Source organism: Epinephelus lanceolatus, chromosome 20 (genome assembly GCF_041903045.1).
Source record: "Epinephelus lanceolatus isolate andai-2023 chromosome 20, ASM4190304v1, whole genome shotgun sequence".
Taxonomy (NCBI): Eukaryota; Metazoa; Chordata; class Actinopteri; order Perciformes; family Serranidae; genus Epinephelus; species Epinephelus lanceolatus.
In genome coordinates this window covers 27,129,754-27,144,297 of record NC_135753.1, presented here as the reverse complement: position 1 = coordinate 27,144,297, position 14,544 = coordinate 27,129,754, and the positions used below count along the sequence as shown (strand labels likewise).

Sequence of the window (14,544 nt, the reverse complement as noted above, 5' to 3'; positions counted from 1 at the left end):
ACTACACACATTGTTAATAATAAATAAACAAGTTTCAACTAATAAATGTGATCAGGTTTTGGACCTTGTCCACTTTTGTGTCGGGATCAGCTGCAGACAGACTTGGCAGAGATGGCTGCCATCTTGTTTTTACATGAATTAATGTATTGTGCTCTCACTACCACTAGATGGCACAAAAAAGTGTCCACGGACGAGGACAACAGGTCTAAGCTAAATAGAATGAAGTATAAGGTCAAGTGAACCTGAAATGTGATGTCGTTATATGAGGATGCAGGGTGACAGGAAGTTATAATGCTTTTCTGGATACTCAAAAACGCTCTACAGAGAACAAGAACAACAAAACAAAACAAAAATGAGAGAGACAGTTGGCCCTGCAACAATGTGTTGGGTGGAGAATGGGCCCTTATGAGTGATTGCCACCTTGGAAATATGTCTGTGTTCAAACAAGAACTGTCATTAAATTAAAGACAGTGTCATTTGCTATATTTGCCCTTGAAAAAGGCAAACCTATCTCCATCATATTTTTTTTCTTTTTTTGTAACATAGCCAACAGCATCTAAAACAAAATTATATGCATATTCCATGTATAATGTAAGTATGTAATGTATGTAAGTATAATAAATGATTAAATTGTTAAGTCAAAGATTTCTCATTTTCTTTGGTACTTTCTGTGATATAGAGATATGCAGTGATGTTTGATGGGTAATATGGATGTTAATGTTATCCATAGTTAGGATAACAGCTCAGATAGCATACACTATTGTGCCGGTCATATTACTGTGCACTGGGGCCCATTGTACCTACCTTATTTCATATGTTTTGATCTATTAGCCTGATGGCCCACAGGTAGAAACTGTTTTAGTCTATTTGCTCCTGTATCTCCTACCAGAGGACAGGAGAGAGGATGGGTGGGAACAGTAATATGATACAGGGCACACAGTAGTATGAGTCATGATTTTATGACACCTTGTAGCTTAATAACATGCTGGTTTCACTTTAGAAAAATGTCCAATTTAACTTAACTTTGTGTCCCGTTTTACCTGAATTGCATTAAGTACTAACTCAAAACCTGTTCCCATAAAAACATAAAGTGTATTTTTCCAATATTTTGATTACAAGTCAAACACTTACTAATTAAATATAGGCATTGCATGTAAATATAGACATTGCAGGGCCCATAGAAAGAGCGAGCCCTTACAAGTGATTCAGACTGCCTCCTTGATTAGGCTATATCTGTGTTCAGAAAGGAAAAATAAAAAAGGAATGTTCCTAATTTAAAAATGGTGCCATTCGCTATATATATACTGTATGTGTCCTCAAAAATGCAAACCCACCAACGTCATGGTTTACTTTTTTTTTTTTTTAAAATAGTCAGTAGGTATATAATAAACTATAAACACTATTCAATGAAATAATTAATTTCTTTACATTTTTTGATGACTTCTGGATAATATGTATGTTAATGTTGTCCAATGTCAAGTCTGTATTTGTGCCAAGACATTCACTATAGTGTGCAATGGGGCCCATTGGAATAGTGTGCACTGGGACCCATTGTAACTTCCCTACGCCACTGTTGTAAAACTAGAAGTCAAGAAAAAGATGAGTCTAGAAGGGTCACTATCCCAACAATTTTCAAAGCAAGTCAGAAAGGTCGGATGTCAGATGAACAAACAAGGCTGTTAGTGTATAGCCTGTGTATGTGTGTGTGTGTGTGTGTGTGTGTGTGTGTGTGTGTGTGTGTGTGTGTGTGAGAAAGAAAGAGAGATCACAGAGAGCAGACAGTCAGTGTGAGAACAGTGATCTTGTTGTGATCAAGGCTCAGAGGCTATCACCATTCAATAACACGCTTGCTGTGGTCTCATAGCATCTGGCTATGAATTACCCCATTCAGAAGACACATGTGCTCAATATGGCAACTCTATGGGAACTCCCGAGTGCTCTGGGCAAGTGTTTGAGCCAACCAAGGAAACAAGAGGATACACTGGTGTCATTGTTTGGGAGCTGTGATCACAGTCATCCTTAAATGAGGTCTACCACCAAATCCAACCTACCAGTGGGCCTAATTTTATTATGCAGATTGTAATGTATTGTGGAAAATGTAGAAGTCAGAACATTTTCATTTACAAAAATCATGAAGCAGTATTTTTCTATCTGAGAATTTGGATTATTACATTTACCTTTCTGTTCATTCATTTCAGTGCAGTGAGGGAGTTCTCATTACCTGATATCAAATTGTTTTCTTTCATTTTATTTCCCATATTTGGGAATAATGATGGGTAATGAGGAACACGCCCCATCGCTGTTCAAAGTGAGTTACACGCTGAACCAGGCAGTAACATCCAATGAAATCCTCGGATGTAAACACATCAAGCGGCATCACACGAACCAGTTGCTATTGGAAGCCAAAGATCAGTAGTGTCAAGATGGTTCACTCTCATTCCCCGCCTATGGAAACCAGCCTCTGTTAGACCTGAATTTTAATGTCAAAAACGATGTTAAAGAGCTTAAAACGTAATTTGTACAAATAATTATTTATAACTGCATTTATCTGATACATAAATGGAAACATATCATGAGGAAAGCCTTGTAATCAAACCCGCTCACTGTAAGATATAACCACATTGCGCATTTACGACAGAAACCCCGCTAAGCAACGTATGTAGTTCTCACAACACTATCAGCAACTTACAAACGTTAATATCGCTGCATTCGGCATGTATTGTATATTTTTCTTCAGAAATAGAGCTAATGTCACGAATTTGAGACCGTGTCTTCCGTATTTTAGCGAAACCGGAAGTGGTTAGGGGTGACTCCTCTCGTTCCCACTGGTTGTTAGTGGCCGTCTGTAACAACAGCAGCATCAGACAAGAGATAACATAATGATGGAAGAATTTGAAGGTGAGATAAACTGTCGTCTTTCTGTTTATTTTAGCTGTTTGGTGGCAACGTCGAGCTCACAACCTCTGCGTTATTACTCCTCCATAATTAGCTCTTTGTATTCTGCTGTAGCTTCCCTGTTTTTGCCAGCGACCTCCTTTTTGTGTGGGATTTAGCCCAAGTACTGCTAGGTAACGTCAGGGCCAAAGATGAAGCTAGCTGCTGTTAGTCTGTGAATGGGTGTGATCCCTACATTAGCCTCAGGAGCTATCCGGTGTTAGCATTCTGCTAACTAATGAATCTTGACATGAATCAAAGCCACTGCACGGAGCCGTTAAATGTTGCGTTTAATACTACCTAACGTTATATTGACGACACGTATGTTTTAACGACGTTTTTGATGGTTAATTTGTCTCATTATCTCCAGTCAGTTTGTTCAGCTTTCTTGAAAGGAGTGGTAGGGTCCATGCAAAATGAATCAAGACAACAATTTATGACTCTGAATGGGTCATTGTGGCAACAACCCTGCACATAACCAGGGCCGTAGCACCAAATTCTGGGTCCTGTGTATAAGCAGTCTCTTTGGGCCCCCTGCCCTAGCTCTCTTGATCTATGTCTCTCTGACCTTTATATTTTTATTTTTTTATTTTTATTGGAACCCAGATTTGACAGTGAGTATAAGCAGTCACTTCATTTAGGCTGAATCCAAATGTCAGGAGTTCACCGCACTCGCAGACTTTGCAGGCTCATTCCCATGAAGTCCAGGAGTGCTGAGGGCTGTCCAAATCCACAATTCATCCAGCCCACAAGGGGCCTCAGGCAGACTTTCTACAAACTTTCTGAGAGAGTCTGCTTGGGGTTCAGACTTCAGCAGACTTCATTGATTTAATAACTCACAATTCATTACTATGCGTTCATGATGTTGTGAAAAAAACATCATGACAGAAATATTTTGTGTGTAGAGTAGCGCTGCAATGATTAGTCGACTAATCGATGACTAATCGGCTATTAAAATAATCGGTGACTATTTTAGTAGTCAACTAATCGGTGTGAGTCTTTTTTTCATAGAAGAGTACTTTAAAAGTACCCCAAAATACTCTTATTGCAGCTTCTTACGTTCAGATATTGGCAACTTTACACACTCTCCCATGACAGTGAACTAAAACCCTTTGACGTGACTATGAAACAAGACATTAGATGACTTAATTTTGGGGTTTGGGAGAGACAGACCAACATTTTTCAACATTTTAACACATTTTTCGTTAAATGATAAGTCGACTAATCGAAGAAATAATCAACAGATTAGTGGACAATGAAAATAATCTTTAGTTGCAGCCCTAATGTATAAGCAGTCTCTGTGGGCCCCCCTGCCCTTGCTCTACTGAGCTATGTGTCTCTGACCTTTTTATTTTTATTTTTTATTTTTTTTTGGAACCCAGACTTGTCTTGCTTTAGGAAAGACATGACAGTGAGTATAAGCAGTCACTTCCGGACTTCATTGCACTTGAAGACTTGCAGACTTTGCAGGTGCGTTTCCGGGAAGTCCAGGAATGCTGTCCAAATCCACAATTCATCCAGTCCACAAGGGGCCTCAGGCAGACACTCTGCAGACTTACAGAGAGTTTGCTTGGGGTGCAGACTTCAGCAGACTTCACTTATTTAATTCATTGCCGTACGGACGTGACGTTGTGAAAAAAAAAAACATCATGACACCGAAATATTTTGTGTGTAGAGGGAATAAAAATGCATTTTATAATTGCAGTCTGAGGCTGTGCAGTGTAGGCTAAAACATGTCCAAAAAAACAACAAAAGAAGATCTTCTAATGTAAGTAATATCCAATGTTTTGAGTTATAGTCCTGTCCTTAGTTACAAACATTTCTGTTTTTGAACACGTGTGGCCTGTCATATAGAGATGTATGAATACATTTTTGTTCAGGCACAAAAAAGGCTATACATGTAATTTATATCTTGATATGCATGGACAGATGAGTAGGCAGTAAAACAGTCGAGGGCTGTCCGTCAGCTGCTCACAGACTGTACATGATGACAGTAAATGCGTCACGCTACGTACTACTGAAGTCTGTGAGGGCTCCGTCAGCAAGTCCAGAGGCCGGACATCTGGATTTAGCTTTAGAGACGAATCCTATTACAGGGGCAGCATTTTTGCACCTTTATGGGGTGAGAGGGGCCTCAGAGAGCTTCCACTGTTTTTTCACACAAAGTTCAGTCTTTCAACCAATTTCTTTGGCTTTAACTGTGGTCCATTTCTGTCTCTATGATATTAAACCTCCTTTAACCCCCTATCTGTTATTCTTTCAGACAGTGAAGCTCCTCCTGCTGAGGATCTGACTCAGTGCAACACCTGTAAAAGATGGTTCTTCCCTAAAGTCCTGGTAAAAAGAATACACAGTCTATGGTCATTTTTAACAACCCTTCATAGACATATAAACTGACATACTGTAACAGTGAGAAGAAAAATACAGTGTTAGAGCAGAAATACTTTGAAGATGATGCAGTAGTTCATTTAAAACTTGATGGTGTTCTTTTTCTTTTCGCCAAAAAGGTGCATTTATTGTGTCAAGACGTGCTGTGGTGACAGTTATTTTTAGCCGACAAGATATCAGCTGTTTGGATGTGTTATTGCCAGTGAGGTCCTGTGAAGAGCTCTTTATCAGGAGGCTTTCAACAAAGTTCTAAAGGTTTTTTTGTTAATCAAGCATGTCCGATTTTAGACTGCAAGACTTAAACCCTGACTGAGGACCTGCTGAAGTGCTCAAATGCAAGGTCAAATTTAGCAGATTGTAGATAATGGTTGCTGTGTGATGGAATTTGTTACCAAGGACTCAAACTGAAAAACAAATCTGGGTGTGTACACTTGAAGCTGTTTCAAAGGAGCCACTTTTAACAACAACAAGACACACTGTATGTTATCATAACTACAACAATACAGAATTGGGTTGTGTCACATCTAAACTACGATAATTTCAGTAAGTTATTGCATCATAATGTTTCCCAGTAACGCCAATACACAAATATGTTATGCACTTATACCAGCACTGAGTCTCATTAGCTGACTATGGCTGCAGTATTGCATCATGCACTTGCAATTAATTTGTTGGTATGGGTGAATTGTGTGAGGGTGTGTGCTTGTGTCTACATCAGGAGGTTTTAAAGAATAGGATGGAGCATTGAGTAGATTACTGTAGTCATTAATGTTTGGCAAACAACTTTGTAGCTTGTAGCAAGACTTTATTTGAAATGCGCCAGATTAATTGTGTGTGGTTATTACGTATTTGGCATCTTTCTTTCCCATCCCTGCAGGAGAAGCATTCTAAAATCTGCCTTAAGTCAGCAACCAAAAAGAGGAAGGTTTTTGACTCCAGTCGACAGAGAGCTGAGGGTACCGACCTCCCCACGCTCAAACCCCTCAAACCAAAGGTAAGACAACACCTTAGAGGAGGGAGGTGGAAATTCCAACTCAGAAATTCCAAAAGAGTGTGTTGGGCGTTTATTAGGAAGAAAAAAATGATCAATACATTTGGACACTCGGTCTGAAAATAACTGTGAAATAAATGTGAAACTCAACCTGAATAAATGTAGACACTTTCAATTGTATTTCAGTCACAAAGTTCATCTTCTACTGGGAAAGTAAGTTGATTTTTATTTTTTAAATTCGTACTTTCGTTCTGTGTACATTAGTTTTAGTCACTCTTTACTCTGCTGAAGCCCAAAAGGCATCACTGTTTCTGACTTTTGAAATACTGGTTTCCTTGCTTTGAATCGTTGCCTTGAATAGTGTGGAGGCGTGTCAGCTCACACTGGTATCAGAATAAGGTTAAAAAACTCTTAAGTATGTGGTGTATCCCTGACCTTCCCTCAATCTACAACTGACAATATTCACATGTAGCCTATTATATTTTAATTTTCTTTAACCGTCTCTGTGTTGACAATCTTACCTCTGTCTCTCTGAACCTGTCTTTGACAACTCGTATTACAACTACGGAGCTTTGTTGAAGTCACAAGGTCACTCTGAGTAACCAAGACTTGCTAATCCCTTTGCCCAGTTTAAAATGTGTTGCCTGGCAGTTCTTGAGATGTTGGCTCTGTTATATTCACTATATATATATATATATATATATATATATATGTATATATATATTCACTCTGTTGTCTTGGCTTCAACTAACTGCTGCACACTCACTCTGCCCTCCCACTGGAATAACCATATTCTCAGCTTTATGGCATGCACAGGACATATTTGGTTGTCCTTAGGAGCCAGAAGTTGTAAGAATGTTAGGATTTAAGAATATAAAATGATATATACAGGAATTAATGAAAACTGGTTTAAAGTCTCTCAAAATCATCTGTGTTTGTCAGAGAAACATGCCAAATGAAGGCTGTAACTGTATAGGGGGAGGTAGGAAGTCAGCGGGGCTATCGTGTTGCCACAGAAGCAGCTCAGAGGATGCTCTGTGAACTACTTCTGTCAGAAATCATCAGCTTTAGATAAGACTCAGACTGCCACACAGGAAATAAAGTTTTTTTTAACATGTCAAGGCTAAAAAGAAAACAACTTAATTTGCTATGACAGTCACACACATGATGCTAAGAGCTGCATTCAGTAAATATATGACTGAATTCAAGAACATTATCATTAACGTTTTGGTTAAGAGATCACTGCAGATCACAACTATCATTTGGGCGTCCTGGTGTCTCTAATATTTCATCACTCAGCGCATAAATATGACACATTCAGTTCAAGTAATGACAGCACATCAGAGTGGCAGTGATGAGGTTTACCACGATAGCAGCAATAGCTGTCTGTGGTTGTGGTGGGAAAAGAAAGACAGGCTGGTTTAACAGCGCGTCTCATTTGTGTTGTCTCCAGGCAGAACCCCCCAAGAAGCCATCCAACTGGCGCAAGAAACATGAGGACTTCATCGCAACCATCCGCGCCGCCAAGGCCGTCACTCAGGTCATGAAGGACGGGGGGCCATTACCCCCTCCTCCTCCTCCTACTTATGACCCAGGTAACACTGTGGAGAGTGGAATTAAGCAAGGAAATGAGTGACAGTAAAAACTCTACTGTGGTTATTGTTAAGAAAGTCTTTATAAAGGCCTAAACAGACTCAGTGTGCAGAGGTCTTAACTGTGAACAAAAATTGCTTACCAGGGCCAGTGATTCGTGATTTTTTTTTTTAACACAGTAGAGTAGGTGAAAGCAGGAAACTCTACTGACAAATTATAAATAAAGGCTGGATGGTTTTGCCTCACGATGTGTAATCCCAGGTGCAAATTTAATCGAGTTTATATTTGCAAGAGAAAGGACAAACACAAGTAGAAGGCAGATGCTCCTCACATATTTACAACTTTCTCTTTATGAAGAATTCATTAATTTAGGTAATTTTATATTCGATATATTTGTAGCAGAAACATTTTCTCATCACCTGTTTTGTCTTCAGACTATATCCAGTGCCCTTACTGTCAGCGGAGGTTCAACGAGGGCGCAGCTGACAGACACATCAAGTTCTGCCAGGAGCAGGCCGCCCGTATGCCCAGCAAGGGCAAGTTAGGGGATGCCAAGAAGCCTCCTGGTCGCACACAGGTACACACTGTACACTGTGGTGGCAAAACAACTATTTAATGAACAGTTTAAAGAAAAAAGTCTTCACATGTAGGCTGTCTTTTTGAGTTTTAATAAGCATTCATGAATGGAGACACTCACACATACAACTGCATGAACAGTCAGTCAGTGAATGCCTAGCAAGTCCTCTCGCCCTGTGTTATGGCCTTGTGGCCGTGTGGCCTTGTGGCCCTGTTTCCTGTGTACTGGTTGTGCTCTCTGTTGCAGGACTAATTGGTGCCTGATTGCCAACCAGGTGCACTGGCCAGGTGCACCCTGCTATCTTTATAGTTCCCATAACACATGCACATCAACAGTCAAAATATGTGGCGCCTTGACATTCCTTAAACACAGCATCTCTTCCAGGCAACCACGCCATCACAATCACACTAACCTTCCCATGTAATCGATCTACCTTTTTTCCCCCACAGTAATCAGTATCTAGTCCTACAAATGTTGAGGCAGAGGGTACTTGCTGTAGCTCTGGTTGAGGGTGAGAGGCTGTCAGTAAATAGTTTGGTGGGCACAGGGAAATGGAGATCTGTGTGGGTACATGAGACCCTAAAAAAGAGGGTGGATCAGGGGGAGTACCACCAGTTGGTCCAGGAGCTTTGCATCAATGGTGGCTGTTTCCAGGCATATTTTAGGATGTCTCAGAGGCAGTTTGACAACCTGCTGTCTATTGTCGGGCTGTATAGCTCTGGGTATCCAGCAACCGCTACCACCAGTTTCTCCTCCATTGTTTACCAACTGTAAACTTGTTGTCGTGACCACCACAGAAGGCCCGCCTCTCAAATCATCCAAGTGGACAATGGAAAAAAAGATGATTTAAAAAAAGAGATGATGTGGGCGCGTTTCTACTCTGAGTTGAGGTTTTTTCAGCTCAAGGAGTTCAGAGCGCTCCAGCAAAAATGCCAGGCGCCTTGAGTGCAGAAACGCGAGGCTTGTTGCAACGCAAAAGCAGTGAGCAAAAAGCTTCATTCTCATGAAAAACAACAAAAAGCCGCCTCCAGCTGCCAAAATGTTTTCTGTGTGATTGGGACCCTAATCTACCATCATCAATCTGATCAAACATAAAGCATTTAAACATGCAATGCAAATTTTGAAAGAATGACAGAAATTATTTATGAAACATTTAGTACATGACCACACAGGTAAGTTGATGTTGACAGCTTCTTCTCATAATAAAAACAGCTATGTCTACCCACAGTATTCATAATGATCAGAGTGTATGTGTAGATAGCTACACAGTAACTCCTGTCCAAATACTTTGCCAGGCAAATCTCCCTATTTTATCATCCGTTCTTTCTAATTAAGAAGTGTTGTTTGTGAATTCATAATAATTCCTTGTCCGTTATTGCTGTGGTGAGACACCCACTTTGCAGCAGGCGTGGAATTACCAGTCACTTAGCAACAGCCATGGCACACTGGGGAGTTAATTTGGAGGCCAATAAACTCAGCAGGACTTCCAAACCATTTTGGTATAAGAGCTCTGCTTTTCCTGTCACAATGAGTAAACTGTGGCCATTGATCATTATGTCATGTTTCCCAGTGTGCTGGGGAGTTTCTGCCTCACAGTCATTAAGAACATCTAATTATACCTGCTCGTAAAGACAAAGCATCACAGGCATATTTGAAGGTGTCACACTGGGTAACAAACATTTATTACAGTATGTACTCATTTATTTTCCATATCCTCTCCCTCTCTCAGAACAGGCCTCCTGCTTCCGTAAAGAAGGCCAACGCTCCTGCTGTGTCAACCATCCCTTCTGCCTCCTCTCGTTTACCCCAGAGGTCAGGCCTCGGGCAGCCTTCTGGTGAGGGCACAGCTGTGTTGATGATGTATCACAGGTTGTTGTGTTCACACCTGCCAGTTCTCTATATGTTTTACTTTTTTTCCCAATGAAATGACTCACATAAGGCTAGAACAGTTGCATGGACTTCAGTAACACACACACACACATGTCCCTGTATGACTCTCTCATTTGTTTTCGTTTATCTCATTTGCTCAAGGGATCCCATCCAGTAAGGTCTCCTCTGCAGGGTCAGTGAGGAGCAACCCCTCCGGCCTCACAAGCCCTCCATCAGGGTCAGTGCTCACACACACAAACACATGACACACTGCGTTTCAAGATAGCCGCACAGAAGGGTCAAAGGCATTGTTTTCCACTTGTTTAGAATATATTATCCTTTTTGATACAGAGATCACACTATAGGGTCGCTACGAAGTCCCCTCTTTATGCCTCCTTTGCATTTTTACACAGAGCCAAACAACGGCGGCATCAAAACACCCCATTATGTGACTTTAGATAGAGGTGTGACATGCGTGATGTGTAACATACAGTGGGTTGGGTTGTGGTCCAAAAGTGGATCATGAATGGACCGCAAATAACTTTGGAACATGTCAAGTTTGTAAAAAGCGTTTTATTTTTAAGTACAGTGAATTTTGGCACAGAGCTTTTATTTTGCAGTGCTGTGGCCTGTTGTAGAGTGAGTGAATAATGGACAGCTACTTAACAGAGACAGCAAACTAGCTCACTGACATGGCCAAACACAAGTATGATGCTGAATGTTAAACTTTGTGGACCTTCAGAAATCTGGACCCCATGATGGGACCAGTTGGGAACCACTGGTCTCAACAATAGCAATCATAATTTACCGTCAGTGATAGTCCATGTTAGTCTTTTACCATCCCTGTAATATGGTGGCTAATCTCATCCTCTGCTTGCAGGGTAAGGAGCTCCTGCACCTCATTGTTTTCCTAATTTGCAAACATTTTCAGCCATTGTTCTTCTTTGAGTTAGCTGCTAACTGCTATCAGTTGCACATCATCAAAACATCACACCCGTGCCACCCATGATCCTGTCCTGCCAGCTGTCCTGTTTATATCAAGGTCATTTCAGCACTGCTACTACCTCGAGACAACTCTGTCCCCCATTCCACGACTGTACCTTTGATACAGAATGGCGAGATAGATTAACATTGTGAAATTTCCACCTTGAAGACATAGTATCAAAGGGGCTATTAATGGGTATGGGGTACTTTTATCCTTTACTACTTTACTTTATCTATTACTATTCAGAGTAGATGTATCTTTTTGAGTTTGAAGCACTTTGCTGCAAATGCATGTTATTGAGCAAAGTTAACATTTCTTAAGTCACTACCTCAATAATGATCAGATAATTGAATTTCAAACTAATACGAATACCATATGAGAAAATGTAATAATAATATAGTATCCCCAAACCATTTGATTTGTGCTTTCAGTGTTACTTGTGTTCACTGGCAACTACCTTATCTTTTGTTTAAAAAAGTCTGTTGATATGAAGATATCATAAACTCTATAACTGACTTAATTGATGTTGTGATAAGCACAACAGGTCACATCTGGGCTGCTCAAATGTGAGATTTGAATCTGAAAGTTGCAGTTTTAAACTTCACTCTGTCTTTTCAAAGCCACGTGTTTTACATCTCACACATACCTGTCTCTCTCCTGTTCTGTTTGTCCTCTCAGTGTGGGCAGTAAGACCCGAGCAATGAGCTCTGGCTACGGCTCCGTGAGGAACACTCAGTCTGGAACAGCACTGAACAAGAAGAAAGTAGACAGCTACATATCTAGGTGAGCTGGTTCACTAACACTTCTGCTGAGAGAAAAAAAAGTAATGAGAGAATGAATGAAAAAACAACTGTGATGGAAAATTCTGGTATTTAAACATATTTAACCTATAATGTGTTATGAGCCAGGGAGGATACCAAGTGTCCTTGTTAGTCTCGAGAGATGTTGTGTTTTGGGAATGTCACGTATTTTGACTGTTGATGCGCATGTGTTATGGGAACTATAAAGTGACTCCATTCATGAATGCTTATTAAAACTCAAGAAAGACAGCCTACATGTGAAGACTTTTTCTTACAACCATACAATCTTGCTAAACTGTCCTGACCTCTTGTGGTTTGGTGGTGTATTGCATACAACTGGAGAGTCAATTCTGTTGTCATTCAGCAACATGTTACTGCAACATATTACTGAATGGTCACTTACATTATTCATCCCCTTAATAATCTGCTTTCAACAGCATCACCAGCCTTACACTGAAATCATTCATAAGAACTTAGTGTACTTAGTTTCTAACCTTGCTGCGTGGTCATCTTTGTCGAATTTCTCAGGAATTACGTCGACGGCGGTAACGACATCGGTAACGGTGGGATGAAGAGCAAGTTCTGTCACGAATGTGGGACCAAGTATCCTGTCGAATCTGCCAAATTCTGCTGCGAGTGTGGGGTCAGGAGAATGTGTATCTGATGGAGGTCAGAGGAGGGAGAAAGTAGAAGAACGTACAGGGATGCACTGGTACTCAACGAGCATCAGACAGTTTCACCAAAAGCTAATCCACCTGTATTTTCATACTTGGGGTCTAATTTCACGGCAGTAAAGTCATTTAATCGGCAGACAACCCTATGGTGCTGTATTCTTTTTAAATAGTTGCTCCTAAGTCGTCGTGGAATTTGCTGGTATATTATACTATTATCACATCCTGCTGAATCGTAAACAGTTTCTGAGTAGCACACATTCAACACAAATATAATTACATAATCTAAATTAGAACTATGATTACTATGACTGAAGGCTGATGGATCTCAGTGGTGAATTGATCTGATAAAAAGTTATGTTAAAGTTATGCTACTAGTATGAACTCAAGGTTCATACTAGTAGCTGATATGGCTGGCACAGGATCAACCCACGCAATTAGCCTCCTTCTCACATGTGAACATTATTGCTGTGAAACTAGAGACTAAGAATTTGGTATGAGAGAAAAAGATTTTCAGTTTTTAAAAAAAAAAAAAAAAAAATGGTCATAGGACAAAAAGATGTCACTGTCGCTGGGCAGTGAGTAAAGAGTTCAGCACGCTATAGAGAGTCAGTACCAGCAGCAGTTGGAAGCTATTTTATGCATCCGTAGTAGAGAGTAAAGAAGAAATGTCTAAGAGTAGATAAAAGCAGAGACGGGTTGTAAAATGTGAATGAGGAGGTTAAGGACAAGTGTTGGGTGACTCATCGGTGGTGATGAGGAGGAGGTGGGTGTGATTGCTCCTGTATCTCAGTCCCAAGTCGACCGTGATCTAAAATGCATTCCTCAATCCCATTTGCCTTTCCGCTTCCTCACAAACAGACCACGTTTCTATTGAAGTGCAATATGATTGACTACTGAAGAAAACGATGCAGTTTTCTAAAAAAAAAAAAGTGTGTTGTAACTTTGAAACGATATCACTTTGTTTTGACAGGGGACCAGTCCAACAATGAACTCACTGTTAACAGTCAGTGCTCCCTTTAAGGTCACTTTATAGGCTAAGTTTGTTTCCAGCTATCTTGATGTTAACACCGTACGCCTGGTGTTTTATAGACAAATGTAGCATTTACTCAAACCCTTTTATTTCCCCTCATTTTATACAATGTAATTATTTATTTTCTTATTCCCTTTCATTTCACTGAAATGAACAATGACTGCATCTTTTTTGTTTATGCTCTATGGAGTTAAAATGTCCTCTTTTTTTTGGATTTGTACGAAACCTGAATGCACCTGAATGTGTTGCATCTGCTTTTTCCTTGACAGTGTTTATATTGAATCAGTATTCAGTGCATTGAAGGTATTTAATAGTACAGTAACACTACAGTCATTTTAAATGCTCTGTACGGGTGAGGTCGATCTCTCTAGGTTCATGTAACACACTATTTATTTATGACCCCACACAGTTCAGTTACAGGTGGGAAAGGCCTCTCCTTGAGGTGTTCATGGAATGCCAAACTCTTCTAACAGTGAATAAGTACGATAATCCTTGAGTCCTTTAAAAAGTAAGGCATTTGTTGCAAGCTTCAAGAAATGTCAAGAAATTTCCTGTAGTGATTACAACAGTTGTGGAGCCTGGATGGTGCACTCAATGGCATGTATATCCACCATCAATAAATTTCTATTAAGACAGCTGTGACGGAGTTGTGAGTGTCTGTTGAAGAAAGGAGGAAGTAGACATACTGTAATACTGAAGGCCA

At 40.2% G+C, this 14,544-nt stretch overlaps 1 protein-coding gene across 2 annotated transcripts; it reads left to right on the top strand.

Moving 5' to 3' along the window:
* Positions 1 to 2,794: 2,794 nt before the first annotated feature.
* Positions 2,795 to 14,476, top strand: zc2hc1a (zinc finger, C2HC-type containing 1A). 2 transcript variants are annotated; one of them, XM_033639063.2, is made up of 10 exons: positions 2,796 to 2,898; positions 5,198 to 5,271; positions 6,200 to 6,316; positions 6,500 to 6,526; positions 7,767 to 7,908; positions 8,341 to 8,483; positions 10,213 to 10,318; positions 10,515 to 10,590; positions 12,016 to 12,120; positions 12,666 to 14,476. In XM_033639063.2, exons 1-10 carry the CDS (start codon positions 2,880 to 2,882, stop codon positions 12,799 to 12,801), a joined length of 945 nt encoding a protein of 314 aa, XP_033494954.1. In that variant the 5' UTR covers positions 2,796 to 2,879; the 3' UTR covers positions 12,802 to 14,476. The 2 variants fall into 2 exon arrangements, with proteins under 2 accessions (XP_033494956.1, XP_033494954.1); XM_033639065.2 differs by lacking the exon at positions 6,500 to 6,526 and having other exon boundaries at positions 2,795 to 2,898.
* The last annotated feature ends 68 nt before the right edge of the window (positions 14,477 to 14,544 follow it).

Bases quoted from the DNA above. Each gene is read 5' to 3' on its own strand.
- zc2hc1a (XM_033639063.2), top strand. The intron at 6,317-6,499 runs GTAAGACAACAC...ATTGTATTTCAG, and splicing joins TCAAACCCCTCAAACCAAAG to TCACAAAGTTCATCTTCTAC. The intron at 10,319-10,514 runs GTGAGGGCACAG...CATTTGCTCAAG, and splicing joins AGGCCTCGGGCAGCCTTCTG to GGATCCCATCCAGTAAGGTC.